Genomic DNA, 15,306 nt, shown 5'->3' with positions numbered 1-15,306 from the left:
GATTTTTTTTATCATATTAAAATCTAGGTTTCTATCACACTTCAGAATTACAAAAAAAAGTGCTTAATTTTTCTTTCCAAACTGCTGAATGTATACAGATCACTTACAGATATTTACATTTTGTTGTGTCACAAAAAATGACATCCTACATCCTATTCATTCACACTGCCTGTACAATAGCATGACTGTCGAAAAATTCACTTCACTTTTCCTTCTCAGACATCTGAGAAGAGTTTGTAAACCTAATACCCATGTTAAAAAATAAGCAGCAATTTGTCAGAAAACAGCCAGACATTTGACCTCTGTCTTTGAAATGCAGCAAATGTGACAGATAAATACTGACCATGACATCCATTTATTGCTTGAACTTTCACCGTCCACCAAAAAGCTTTTCTCTACCTACCAGTGGGTTGCAACCCAGTTTAGGAAACTCTGCCATAATCCATTTCAGAAAAAAACATTCACATCACAAAAGCATTTTACCTTTCTAAAACACATCACCTTCACAATGATGTATAGTCCTACAGATTTATTTCACAGAACCCGCCTTGCCAGTCACCCTGCTAATACTACTACAGTGTGAAATGGCTTATTACATTTTTAGTGTGAGGGCGCAAGCGCTTTTTATCCTGTTCCAAGTATTCTCTGGGCTTTTAACCACTCACATCTCATGCGCATCACTATCACTTGTTCGTGGGCTTGCCTTTCAAAAATCCCTGGATGTCATTGGTAAATGCTTTACGTTTGTTCCACCTTGGGGTGGTTTTATTACCCCCTTGCAGACTGACCCTGCTACATGGATTATTGCACAACTACCAATATACTTCAGCGTGGGCAAACTATTTATTTTTTGTCTCTCCCCTTGGTGCTCACTGGCGGCCATGGCCCTCACAGCGCACAAGAGCACAAACTCAATAGGCTCTACTGAAGCGCTGGCCACAATGTTCACATTGTTACCCATGTAGAGTCATTTCTTGTGGCTCTCCCCTTCGCGCTCCATAGCGGGAGAGCCAATACTACAATATTCACTACACTAAGGGAATCTTGACACATAATGCTTTGCAAGCATTCTTTTTCAAAACATTGTTGCCCATAACTCAGCCTGTGGTAGTCCTAGGACAAAGGGGCCACCACAAAATTGTTAAGCGCAACACACTCTTTCTGCTTAGGTCATATCTGGGTCCCCATATTAAGTTAGTGGGGACCCCAACATAATAACCCCTAACCCCTCCCACCAATGAGTATCTTTTTAAGTGCTCCCATTGCCGAAACTTTTGTTGTACAGCTGGGTGTAGCTTATGTTCTAAGGGCCTTGTTTGTAATAGAATTGCAGTAGGCCTGCAAGTCCTGAAAATGTGTAAGGCACTAAGGGCCAGATGTAGCAAAGGTTTTTGCCCATTCTGTGTCTATGGGAAAAAGTGTTCGTACATATGGCCCTAAGCCCTCTAGGGGCTGAATATATGGTTCACTCCATTACTTTCTGCCATTCTTTTTTTCATGTGTTTATGCCCCATAGGGGTTAACTATATGGTTACATGACCATGCTTCTTACAAATGCTATTTTTATAGTGATATTCCATAGGGGCTGTTCTGAGCATTACAGTCAAGATACTACAATATTCGATGCACTCTGAAACTCGCCCTATAATACTTTGCAGGGCATTCCTTTTTCAAAACATTTTTGCCCACACTAGGTTAGTGGGGACCTCAAAATTATAACCCCTCCCACCACTGAGTGTCTTTTTAAGCTCTTATGGCTGGAACTTTTGTTTTATACCAGAGAGTAGTTTGTGTTTTAAGGGCCTTCTTAGAAATATCATTGCAGTAGGCCTGCTAGCCCTGAAAATGTGTAATGCACTACACCCTCTAGAGGCTAAATCTATGGTTGCACTGCATTACTTGCTGCCATTCTGTTTTTATGTGGTTATGCCCTCTTGGGCTAAATATATGGTTACATGACCATATTTCTGACAAATGCTAATTTTATTATTGTGTTCTTTAGGGCCTCTTCTGAGCATTACAGTCTAATACCAAAAGTTTATTTCTGATACAGATTTTTATAAAGTTTATATGATGATTGTATATGTTTTATTAATCTCTCCTTATAGCAAACATGACCATATTTCAGTCCAACTTAATATCCTTATTACACTGTGACTGCTTGAGCACTCTTGATATGTTTGGGTGACCCTTCTAGTTTATTTCTCTTGTTACTCCTCTATGGCTGTTTTCTTTTTTTTTGGGGGGGTCGGGGGGGGGGCGGGTTGTGTTAGCCAGCCAGCAACTCTGATGGTGGGGTGGTAAAACTGGTATGCTATTGGAATTAGCAGGCAGATTTAAATTAGGATACTAAATGGAAACATTTTCTTTTTTTTGTTGCAGATAGAAGGTAAATGGAAGTGCTTTCATTATATGCAGGGCAACTGGAATTATGTGCAGGAAAAGACCAAATTATGAGGCAAGGTTGACCAATTTATGTGGCAAGAAAAGTCCATTTATGAATTTACAACGCCAATAGCTGTAACTCAAGCTAATGCGAGGCCCAGTGCATTGCAAATGCTTATTCTACCTGTTACTTAAGTATTCAGCTTTTCTCCCGTGTATCCGGTTTGTTTCGCCTCGCTGCACAGTTTAAGAGCAATTCGTTTTGAAAGTGCTTCTGAATTTCGGTTTTCTAAAAATATTTTTATTGAATAACAAACAAGTAGTACAAATTACACAAGAAACATCACACAAAAAAAGAGAGGGGAAAAACGACTGCATTTATTTAGTCTCTGAACATTCTCTTACAGGGAGTGCAGAATTATTAGGCAAATGAGTATTTTGACCACATCATCCTCTTTATGCATGTTGTCTGACTCCAAGCTGTATAGGCTCGAAAGCCTACTACCAATTAAGCATATTAGGTGATGTGCATCTCTGTAATGAGAAGGGGTGTGGTCTAATGACATCAACACCCTATATCAGGTGTGCATAATTATTAGGCAACTTCCTTTCCTTTGGCAAAATGGGTCAAAAGAAGGACTTGACAGGCTCAGAAAAGTCAAAAATAGTGAGATATCTTGCAGAGGGATGCAGCACTCTTAAAATTGCAAAGCTTCTGAAGCGTGATCATCGAACAATCAAGCGTTTCATTCAAAATAGTCAACAGGGTCGCAAGAAGCGTGTGGAAAAACCAAGTCGCAAAATAACTGCCCATGAACTGAGAAAAGTCAAGCGTGCAGCTGCCACGATGCCACTTGCCACCAGTTTGGCCATATTTCAGAGCTGCAACATCACTGGAGTGCCCAAAAGCACAAGGTGTGCAATACTCAGAGACATGGCCAAGGTAAGAAAGGCTGAAAGACGACCACCACTGAACAAGACACACAAGCTGAAACGTCAAGACTGGGCCAAGAAATATCTCAAGACTGATTTTTATAAGGTTTTATGGACTGATGAAATGAGAGTGAGTCTTGATGGGCCAGATGGATGGGCCCGTGGCTGGATTGGTAAAGGGCAGAGAGCTCCAGTCCGACTCAGACGCCAGCAAGGTGGAGGTGGAGTACTGGTTTGGGCTGGTATCATCAAAGATGAGCTTGTGGGGCCTTTTCGGGTTGAGGATGGAGTCAAGCTCAACTCCCAGTCCTACTGCCAGTTCCTGGAAGACACCTTCTTCAAGCAGTGGTACAGGAAGAAGTCTGCATCCTTCAAGAAAAACATGATTTTCATGCAGGACAATGCTCCATCACACGCGTCCAAGTACTCCACAGCGTGGCTGGCAAGAAAGGGTATAAAAGAAGGAAATCTAATGACATGGCCTCCTTGTTCACCTGATCTGAACCCCATTGAGAACCTGTGGTCCATCATCAAATGTGAGATTTACAAGGAGGGAAAACAGTACACCTCTCTGAACAGTGTCTGGGAGGCTGTGGTTGCTGCTGCACGCAATGTTGATGGTGAACAGATCAAAACACTGACAGAATCCATGGATGGCAGGCTTTTGAGTGTCCTTGCAAAGAAAGGTGGCTATATTGGTCACTGATTTGTTTTTGTTTTGTTTTTGAATGTCAGAAATGTATATTTGTGAATGTTGAGATGTTATATTGGTTTCACTGGTAATAATAAATAATTGAAATGGGTATATATTTTTTTTTGTTAAGTTGCCTAATAATTATGCACAGTAATAGTCACCTGCACACAAGGATATCCCCCTAACATAGCTAAAACTAAAAACAAACTAAAAACTACTTCCAAAAATATTCAGCTTTGATATTAATGAGTTTTTTGGGTTCATTGAGAACATGGTTGTTGTTCAATAATAAAATTAATCCTCAAAAATACAACTTGCCTAATAATTCTGCACTCCCTGTATAGTTCAAATAGGGTTCGTTTTAAGCAGTTATTTTTCCAGTCTCTGGCTCCATCTTGTGTTTCAGATCCCAAAGTACACTCTAAAATAACGAAAATGTGTTACCAACGAAAACAGTCGCGCCAGGCTCTTATTCTCATTATCAAATGACAGGTTGGGATGCAAAAGAAACCAGGCCACGAACACAACAGTAGGAGTAAGATATATTCACTTTATTAGAGCTGCTACGGTGGATTGTTTCCCCTGTAATTTTGTGAGGCCTTGTTCGGGTCGCCTTCAAAACAATTATTTTTCTGAATAGTAACATCAAACATCATAAAGTACCAAACAACCTGTTCAATGATAGTAACTGTAGGTCATTTAATGTGTGGATATTTGACAGGTTATGTAAACAATTCAGCACAGACGCAAGAAATAACTTTTGTTTTCATTCCCTACTGAAAATGCCACACATCAGTACTTTTTAAAAATATTGCCAAGAATGTGCACATTGTTAGTAAAAATCCCCAGATTCTAGGTTTTACGGCAAAGGACAGATTCTGCCTTGCAGAGCGCAGACAGTTCAAAGGTTGTAGCCAATAAACCAGCAACCTTGTCCAATGACCCACAGGGGTGCAGTCACATGCCAGAAAGAACACATTACATTACAAATACTGACTTGTCTTGAGCCGTATATATATGTATGGAGTACTGAAAGTTGAAAAGAAGGAGTGGTACAGGCTAGGCTTCTCTGAACAACAAAACACTTAAATTAGCGTTTTGAAAGAGACTTGTTGCTGAGAAATTATTGGCAAAGACTGCACACAAATAATTGTTGTTTTCTTCAAGCAAGCGCCTTATGGGTATGAGAACCCAACATACTGCACTTTATACTGCATTTCTGCTCTGCTTTCGTGAATGAGACCTTCTTGGGAAAAAGTAAGATGGGAATAACAGATCATTCTGCAAAAATATACCCAAGCACTGAATAATAGTTATTGGGTATTCTTCAATACATGCACTGAATCAGATCTGCATCGGACAGCAGAAGAGCTGCCCCCCACCCCGTGCTTTGACTTTCTCGAGTAGATAGCTTCTTTGAAAACTCAATTCACTTTACTCGGGCGCCTAATGAGTTTAATAATATCCACCAATTAACTCAATTTACCTAAATAAAAAATGTTCTCATAACAAACATATGCTGAATAAAATAAACCAACAGTAGAACTGCTTACAGTGCAGTTAACAAAACAAATGATTTCTGACACTTTAAAACATTTACAAATGTAGATTTGAATCCCATTCATAAAGTGCACGATATGTTGCTCGGGCTCATCCGTGGGCCTATGTAACCTGGGAGAATTGCAGCAACATTCAGAAACCTGTTATAGAAGTTTTTGTATACCGATGAATCCCACATCACAAAAATGATGCAAACCTGCTGATGCATGCCACACCAGTTTCACTAAAAGGGCGGAGTCAGAGGTGAGCGAGATGGGCAAGACTCGCTTTCAGGGGATCCTGGGTAGTGCTCGCTCACTCGAAGAGCGAGACATGGGAATCAGGACTAGCTGATCACTGGCACGTGCGCCATTTTGTAAACTTCTTCTGGCACAACTGCGCTTACCATGGAATACGCCTACTAACTCTTGGCTGGAAAACATCATCAAAGCCAAATAAAGAAGTTTATCGAGAGTAACATGTTGCAATAAATAGAACCAGCATCTATAAGGCACATATGGGTGAATATTACGGCAATTCAGATGGATGACAGCGCTTTTAAAACTCACTTGTGGCAATAGCTGATCGTGGCTCAGTTCAAACTATGTTATGTAAAGTGTTAATGCATGATTTACGCAGCCTCGGGATGTGGACGTAAAGCACGTGCTTACATAGGAAAACTTGGACACGCCTGAGTGAAGGAGCAACATTTAGGTGTACATCAACGAACAGTCTTAGCAAAATAAATTTGTTGATAAAATAAATATATTTTATATACAAAGCTCGCCGCTACATTAAAGTTAAAACTGCAGTCTGGGTAATGTTCATAGTGTTGAAAGGGTCATTTGTTGTTGCTGCGTTTCACCATGGCCTCTCTAATCTGCCTGTCCAGCTCGGATATTATACGGTCTTCATGCGTGTACACTCCGGTTCTTAACAGGGTATCCCTTTCCTCGATCAGCCGAGTGAGAAACTCATCCAACGCTTCGTTCCCGACAGGAGGCCCCTCCATTTTACCATCTGAATTATCCCTGCTGTCTTGGGGAGGCTTTTTGTCTTCTTGCTGCTTCAACCTGATCCATTACACACAAAAACAAACAGTTCAGAATGTTAGACTGTTTTTTAAAGGACAGAAAACACAAATTGCTATCAAACACTCCAGAGGCACAAAGGGAATTAAATGCAAAGACATGAATGAGTAAACTCACTTTAAGGCAATGTTAAGTTTGCTCAGCACAAGTTTCACCTCAACTTCTTTGTGCTGAAGAGATGAAAGTGCATAGATGGGGCTAAAGGCGGAAGGGTAGATGTGAAAACTACTACAGAATAGACAGACAGGTCTTTAGGAGTTTCCTAACTTTTGGCAACGATTTTCACGGCGCAGATAGAGGGAAAGAGAGTTTCGGGTTTTTGTTGCAAATTCTCATTTATCTGGTTCTCGGCCATGCAAGGAGAGTACGATTACTGGAAAGTAAGACTAATAGCGAGCAGAGGCCGCAGGGCAGGTTGCAGATAAGCATCGGCACTAAGAAATCGGGAGACGTTTGGTGCACAGCCGTGTAAACTTGTCATGACTAAGGGCACTCCATGGTGAAAGGGAAGTTAACGAAGGGTCTGGAGGATAGAGACACGCGCCCCTCTCACAGACCAGTCACCGAGCATGGTGCACCATGTAGCACGAACTTCAAACGGGGCACTATTTCACCAATACCTCAAGGCTGACAGAGTTAACGTGATCCAGACGTGACCGGATGAAAGCATTTACAGCCACCATGGTTGAATGGACACAGGGCAGAATTCTCAGGGTAGCAAGCACGTGCCTGGTAATTCGGAAGCTTGGGCCTGTAGAGTAAGATTTCGGTTACCAGAGGGTGCCCGATTATACACAGATGTATCTAGCTGAAGGCCATAAGTCCTTGTTCTGTGATGCAACAGGATTCTTGTTAGCTACTATTTAAGGAGACGCGTTCCTCTATGTGTCCACTGGTGAAATCAGAAGTGCTCTCATGGTTCTCCTGCCAGCATATCAGAACCAACATACTGTTTTACAGAAGTATCGTGTCCTAAATATAGTTTACAAAAATATATCCCCACTGGAGTTAGTAATACAGAAAATCTATATCCAATGAGACGATATTTTTGTGAACGATATTTAGGAGGTTGTATTTCAAACAGCTGATTTTTTGTAAACGATACTGTGACACAAACCACATTTTGGATTATAAATCTCCTGTAATGACACTCGGCCGCCAAAAATGGCGCATAAGTGGGGAGCAAGATGGTGGACAGGTCGCAGCAGGTGTGTTTTCTAATCTTGTGGGCTGACAGGAGTTTTGAAACCGAGTGCATCAGGCCTATATAACAGAGCTAAACTAGATTTAGACACAGGCAGCTTTTATTAGACAACAATGAGCCAATGGTTTGCAACGTTTCGGCTTGAGTACTAGGGCCTTTGTTAGCTAGTTAACTTCTGCACCCCCGCAGGGATGCTGCAACTGTCGTTTATGCCACTTCATGAGGATGTTTTTTTACAAACTCATGGAGAAACTCCACTTACATCAATGGCTGGGATTCTGAGAAAGAAAGAGGGCAACGAGATAGGACAGTTATAATCATGACGAAATGCCAGGTAGAGGGAAGCATATACTGAGATCTGATTGGCTGAAGAAAGCAACATGTACCGGAGTGTTATTAAAAACACAAATGTTCATAGTACTTTTTTTTTACATTTATCCATATTTTGGCTCATTGTACTGAGTTTCTGTGCCACTATAAGTTGGTCACATAAAACGAAGTCGCCACTAGGTTAACCACAGTTATTTGGATGATTACATTACATCGTCGGGGTGATTCTCCCTCTCCCTCGTTTGAAGGTTTTTCTTGTTTTTGCAAATAAAGAAACGAAATGAAATGTTTTATGATTTTTTTTTTTTACCGTAAAAGGAAAAGAAGAGCCTTACTTTTAAGACGACTGCTGGCTAAGTCTAATAAAGCAGTCTAAGATTTATGACATTGACATGCCAAAGAAAGACATATTTTCCAGTTATTACTGTGCAGAGTGTTAAACAAAATTTAACTTGGCCTGGCCAGATAACTGCAGATGAGAGATGTGAGCTCTTTTGCTCCACTTGTAAAACGCAGTAATCCATTCAATGATCAGGTTTTGGCTCTGAAACATGTAGAAGGGGAAGCTGGTGCGCAATTCAAGGGATATTTACGAACCTGAAAGTCACTGTAGAACTAAACAGCCCATCACTGACAGCTGACAGAGATCCTCCTTTCCCCACTGAGAAGATGCAATAGGGGCTATGTGGTTTCTCAGGAACAATCAGTGGAGAGCGGAAAATTGTAAAACAAGGAAAGGGTCTCGGGGATTAAATACGGTGAGGACTGAGCACAGAAAGCCTTGGTGCTGCAGTGGGTGACAGCAGACATGGGTCCTTGAAGCCTGCAAGACTGCTTCCATTAAATGGCTTCAGTATGGCTTGCCTGCTCTCTGGGCCCTACTCAGCCACCAAGATGACATTTATCTACACGGAAGTAAAGAGGACTTCCGGTCTGCAGAAGGCACTCTTTTTGAAGAGATTATAAAGAGTGCCAAAGATGAAAACAGCTGATGGACATAATGTGAGGCACAGGCTGTGAGAGGTGTTTAGTTTCTTGGCATTGTCCCCCTTTTCTGAAAAAAAAACCTTTCTTCGGTTGGACAGCTGTGGAATCCTAAGTTAAAACCGAGAAGAGTGGAGGCCATTTGGGAGAAGTAAATTGGGATCAGAGGCCACAGCAGACTGTAGCTGTCCTTTTGGGAGTGAAATATATTAATAATTTCAGACTTTAAAACGAGGCAAGACATTATGATGGTCTGCGGGTTACTAAAATTCATAAATGAATGTGCCACCAACATCAACAAGTAACCTTCAATGCTTTTTCAAAACACATAATTAGAATATGTAGTATACATCACAGCGGCCAATGCAAAACAATAATGTTATGAGATTAGGGATCACTGATTCAAAATGGATCCATTTATGCTGCAGCCTAGGAAAGTCTGAAATACAGAGATTGGGAAAGGCCAGAAGGACGCAAAGGGCAATATTAATTAATATTACTTACTAATTAATTTCTTTAATTGACTTGCAAAATTCTTATTCTGTTTTCTCATGAACTATAGACAAGGGTAGCTCGACTACTTCATTGCAAACTCCTGAAGACGTTTGCTGGGAATCAGTGGGCTCAGTCAAAACAGTAACTGAACAATCGCCTTATCTTGAAATGTTCTTTGATTTATGAACAAATGCTGGATATTTTGTGATGTTCTTGTATAGCAAGGTTTGCTCCCCTTTTTTTTATCCTTCTTCCTTGTACTTTGGCACACACGTCACTCAACTTTTTAAAAGGAAACTATATTTTCTCTTGTACATTTTTATCAATGATACGTTTATCTAGGTGCAGACACAAAAAGACTTCGTAGTGCACGGGTTAGATGTTTGAAACCTCTTATTTAATATGTGCCAGAGGGGAAGTGGATGGTTCTATGGTTCAATGACAAAATATATTACCTGGCATAGATACTACAGTACACATGAACCATGTGTGAATGATGCCACCATTTTCTCAACTGATCATGAGTGAAGTAAATTTATACACGTTTTTGTAGTTTAATGTACATGGTGATTTTAACAGTACGCTTAATTTGGAATGAGATGAGCCCACCCTAACATATATTCAGGAGTTACAAGCTGCCAAATGGCTGACAAGAGGGACTTAGAGTGATGTATGTGGAAATTGAAGGATGCACTGGGGCATAAAGAAGCAGTGATCGAACTACTCATTTAGAGGGGGACACCTTAATCTGGATTGCTGAATAACACGGCACATGTACTTCCACTGTTTCAATAAACAGGAAAAAACTCATAGTGCAGTGTTAAGCGCTCTTCGAAGTCTAAAATAACCGAATAAATCACCCACTTAGAAACTGAAAAATTAGAACCTCTTTCAAAATATATATTTTTTCTTCTGAAGGTCTCATTTGCTGTCGCTCCTCAAATTTTCTAAGTAATACCCGAACACTAAATAAGAAGACAAGAAGATTTGTTTCATTCAACCTATATGCTGAAAGACAAAGATAACCTTTAGGCTGCTGTGTAAGGTGCCCCAGAAATCAATGTTTAAGGGCTGAGGAAAAAGCATTTTCCTAAATACAGACCAGGAGGTCGAGTTTGCTGAGAAGCCTGATGTGGGAGACTGCTGGAGCCCAAACAATGCGAGATCACAATTATTTGGTTAATAAATTGGTCAAACCCCTAACAAGAGGTATGTATTGCTGAATCCCTTCTTTATTCTAGGCTTCAAAGTACCAAAGAGGCCCAAGACAAAAGGCAATATACCAGAGCTGTATATATGGAGAATCTTCAAGTCACATTTTACATTTGGGAAAAAGGAAACAACAAACAACCTATGGAAATATCCAGACCCATATGTCCCTCACTCCTTCTAACGACTCGATCTCCACAGCTGGGATTTTCCGCACTAACAGCATAAAAGCTACCAAACAAAAGCTAAGACCAAAGAACATATGTTTTTAGGGACAATGTCTTCTAAATGTCCGATGCAGAGGACGTGGGGTGTATAGCCAGTCAGCACTTGCACGGGTCTCATACAGAAAGAGAAATACTTTAAAAAGGTAACATCACTGATTTAGAGAAAATACATCTTTAATAGAACAAGTAATTCAAGAGGACTTCATTCTCCATCATTCATTTCCACAAGAAGTGGCATCACTGGATTTATTGTCGTCCATCTGCACCAGAACTGAATCACTTCCTGCCTTCTACCTACTTAAGTCAAAGGTTCAGGGCATCTGATTGCTAAGGTGCCTCCAGCAAAGGGCTGCCAAAGGCAAGAGCAATTTCTGCTTGGGCCGGGAAGGGCCTGGGGTGAGAACCTTTGTTCCTCTGAAACATGCAAGGTTAAAAAAAATAAAAAATAAAAAAATCATGTGACTCACCCAGCACCCCATACTGCCAATCTTCACAAACTCACCCAGACCTAGATTACTCAAACACTCACATAGCATCAGCTTAACACATATTCCCAATCTCGGAATGATCCTATTATCTATTATACACTCTCAAACTACAGACCAGAAATTCCATCTTAAACTCACTAACACTCGCTCTGTAGTACCCTATATGTTTGACATCACAGACCTCATCAGCTATCACAAGCTTGACACTTCACCAAAGAAACATGGTTCACCCCCACATTCTCGTACATCCTCGATATCCTTCTTCCCACATGCTACAGCATCCATTGTGAGGACCACGCTCATAAGGAGGGTTAAGGCCTAACTGTCATCCATAAGTACACCAGGTCCCGTACACTAGGCAAGCAAGTTAACATGTATCTCCAAGAAACTGCTAACAGGTTACTTAATTTCAACTCTGCAACTCATACCGCCAACGTCCATCTGATCTACAGGCTTCTTGGGCAGAACAATGATTCAGTGATTAATTCTAAGATCTTCTCACCACCTCATCCATCAGGCATTTCTAAACCGGACTCCTGGGTAACCTGACCCTCCAAGACAACAACCAGCTATTTAAATAAATAAATAAAAAAAACGAGTAAAACTCTCTTCATCCTTGACACACGTTACAACACCAAAACACTCCTAAGGCCGTATGCTTGACCTTGTCTTCTCAACCTTGCCCATAATTTATGCAAACCACCCATACACCAGGACTGGACCAACCACGCTGCCATCCCTATCTCCCTGCTACGTGTCCTACTAGCAAATCAAGGACAACCTAAAACAGAACATCAAACCTTCAGATCCTTTAAAGACATCCCCATTGACCATCTCATGCTTGAACTCCTCTCTCGCATCATCAACTCCATGTCTGACGTCAACACCTTTCTAAACAGCTTCAATACTTTTCTGGAAAAACTGTGAACAGCCATGCCCCAATTAAAATACACAAGTGCTAGCCAAAGCCTTAAGCTCCTTGGTACGCTCCCTCCATTGGTTGCCAATCTGTAAAATAATTGTTTTTTAAGTAAGCTGTCTGACACACAAGTCCTTGAACAGTAAAGGCCCGAGCTATTTAGCTACATAACTCGCTCAGTACCAGCCAGGCAGGCCCTTAAGATCAAGTGACAAAGCCTTGCTTATAGTCCCACGGATTAGGATGGCCAGATCCAGAGGGGGATCTTTTTCATATTTAGTCCCCCTGTTTGGAAACAAACTGCCACTACAGGTACAGTTATGTATGGACCATTTCAAATTTAGGAAACTTCTCAAAACAGTGCTGTTTGTAGTCTATTAGTATGATTTCCCTCTGTGACATACGCGGCATTGATATACTCCTCCTAGGGTGATTCATGTGATTTATAAATTAAACTAACATAACATAAAGACCTTGCTCACAGTGACCGATCTAGCTACAGAGAGGAAATAAAATAGAAGAAAAACATTACTCCAAATGACCTTGTGATATAAAAGCATCTTAGTGTAACACATGATCCAAAGCAAATTACTATACCAGCTACATAAATTAAGTTAGCAATAGAATGCAGAATCAAAATGCTTTTCAAGACAATCAACCTCCTGCTGGAGCCACCGATTCCTTTCTACACAGAAAGTAAAATACCATTAACCTATTTTGCAGTGAAGAAAATACAGAATATTCTACAGCACATTAAAACCACCAAGCTGACTGTTTCTTACAACCAACCCCTTCTCGTAAGGTGCCACAATGGTCATCCTTCAAATCCCTATCTCGTGCAAATTACGCCGACATACTCACCTCTGTCAAAGCACTTCTTATGAATATGATGTCATATCCTCATCCTTTCTTGGTCTGCTCTCTCCACTATAGTCACTTTTCTTTAATGCCTCCCTTGCTTAAGGCATTTCCCAGAAGCCCTCAAAACAGGACTGCACAAGAATCAGAGGCTCTCCCCAACTACAAACCCATCACTCACCTAACATTCTTCACTAAGTAATTGAAAAAGCAGGCTATGTTCAATTCCAACACCACATTAATACTAACCATCTCCTGCACAGCTAACAGTCTGACTTTAGGTGATGCTGCAGCATGGAGCCCACTACCATACACATTGTAAATAATGCCCTTCTAACCACAGATGAAGATGACCTCTGCCTTATGATATTACTGGAGAGTCTTGAATAAGATTCAACTGCAGTGTCCTTCATTGGTTCTTCACCTTCCTTTCCAACCAACACCAATGTATTCACATGGAAACCTCCTAGTCCCTAAAGTTCCCTGTCACCTGTGGAGTCCCCCAGTCATCTGCAACCTCTAAACAGAGCAGCTTGATGATCTACTCACAGATGACAGTATTAAAATTCGCCAATATGCTGGTGATACACAGCTCTACTTGAAAGTCCCCTCTGCTTTGCACACCCAGCCCCTTAAACACTGTGCATCTTCCACACATAAATGTTCAACACCTACCTAAGGCTCAACCCAGCCAAGTCAGAATTCCTGTTATTTGCAAAAGCAACAAACAAGAAACAGTACAAACTTGGTCCATTGGGCACTAACCCCACCCTCACGTAACACACTGCCAAAAAAACACCAAGATGGCCTGGTACCAGGTCTGTCTTCTAAAGAAGGTGGAATTGATTCTACCAGAAAGCGACTTCAAAACTGCTGTTCAAGCCCTCATACTCTTACATCTGAATGGTGTTAACACCTTCCCCCATGACTTCATTGACTCCACACTGGCAACACTTAAGGGCATCATCGTAAAAGCAGCTCCAAGTCATCTAGGGCTTAAAGAAATGTGATCATAATATCCCCATTGTCATGTAACTCTCTTGGCTCACACAGCTGACCTGCACCATCTTCAAAATTAACTGCATAGTTTACAAAGCCATCACGCTCTGCACCAACACTTAACTTACAAACAAGCTCACCATAGCCAGTGGTTCTCAGAACACCTGCAGTCAGGACACTATCAGACGAAAGACTAAGGAATGTAAAAAAGAAAAAATAGGCTATAGGCCTTTTCCATCAATGCATCCAGGATATGGAGCAACATATCTGTAAGAAATTGAGTTTTTCATTGATGAGGATGAAAACACGACTCAAGGAACAGCCACAACCCTTGTCAAGGTGAACCACAAACATTTAATGGGCAGTTTAAAAATGCACTACAGGCTGACGTGACAGACCTGGGACATGTTTTAAAAAGCTATTTTTAGAGGATATCACAAAGAGTGCTGCTCTCCACTAGTATTGTTTTGCATGCCTTCGGTACATGTGGTACCATATACGAAGGACTTACAAATAAATTAAATGCACCATTCAAGTATAAGCCAATTGTACTGTGTTGTAGGGGGAGAGCACAAGCACTTCGGCAGTGTTTAAGTATACAGAGTCCTAAAAAACAACAAAAACGGATTCAGAAAAGGGGGAAATAAGTTAAATGTTTGGAGAGTGGGGTGGCCCTGCAGAGAGGGCAAAGTCTAACCATTCCCATATCATCAGGGCCACACCAAAGATTCTTCAGTTTAGGCCCAAAAGCTGCTTCAGTAAAGGAAAGACATAGACCAGCTGCCTCTTCCACCACTTGTTGACATTATGCTCATCTCTGATCCTGTACAGCACTCTGCTGCCTTTTAGTTAGAATTGTGCTATAGAAATATCACATACATACATATGTATGCTGTCAAGCCATCCAAATGCAGCTTCTGTTGCGTACTTCTTTAATTATCACAGTATTCA

At 41.0% G+C, this 15,306-nt stretch overlaps 1 protein-coding gene across 1 annotated transcript in view; it reads right to left on the bottom strand.

Moving 5' to 3' along the window:
* Positions 1 to 4,545: 4,545 nt before the first annotated feature.
* CEP120 (centrosomal protein 120) overlaps positions 4,546 to 15,306 on the bottom strand; it is a 213,701-nt gene continuing 202,940 nt past the window's right edge. The window contains exon 20 of the mRNA XM_069226908.1: positions 4,546 to 6,624. Within this exon, the coding sequence (XP_069083009.1) occupies positions 6,393 to 6,624 (232 nt within the window). The 3' untranslated portion in view covers positions 4,546 to 6,392. The remainder of the gene's footprint in view (positions 6,625 to 15,306) is intronic.

The sequence above is a fragment of the Pleurodeles waltl genome, chromosome 1_1 (assembly GCF_031143425.1).
Source record: "Pleurodeles waltl isolate 20211129_DDA chromosome 1_1, aPleWal1.hap1.20221129, whole genome shotgun sequence".
NCBI lineage: Eukaryota > Metazoa > Chordata > Amphibia > Caudata > Salamandridae > Pleurodeles > Pleurodeles waltl.
Note: the sequence above shows the minus strand (reverse complement) of the source record. Positions and strands in the feature narration are given on the sequence as shown.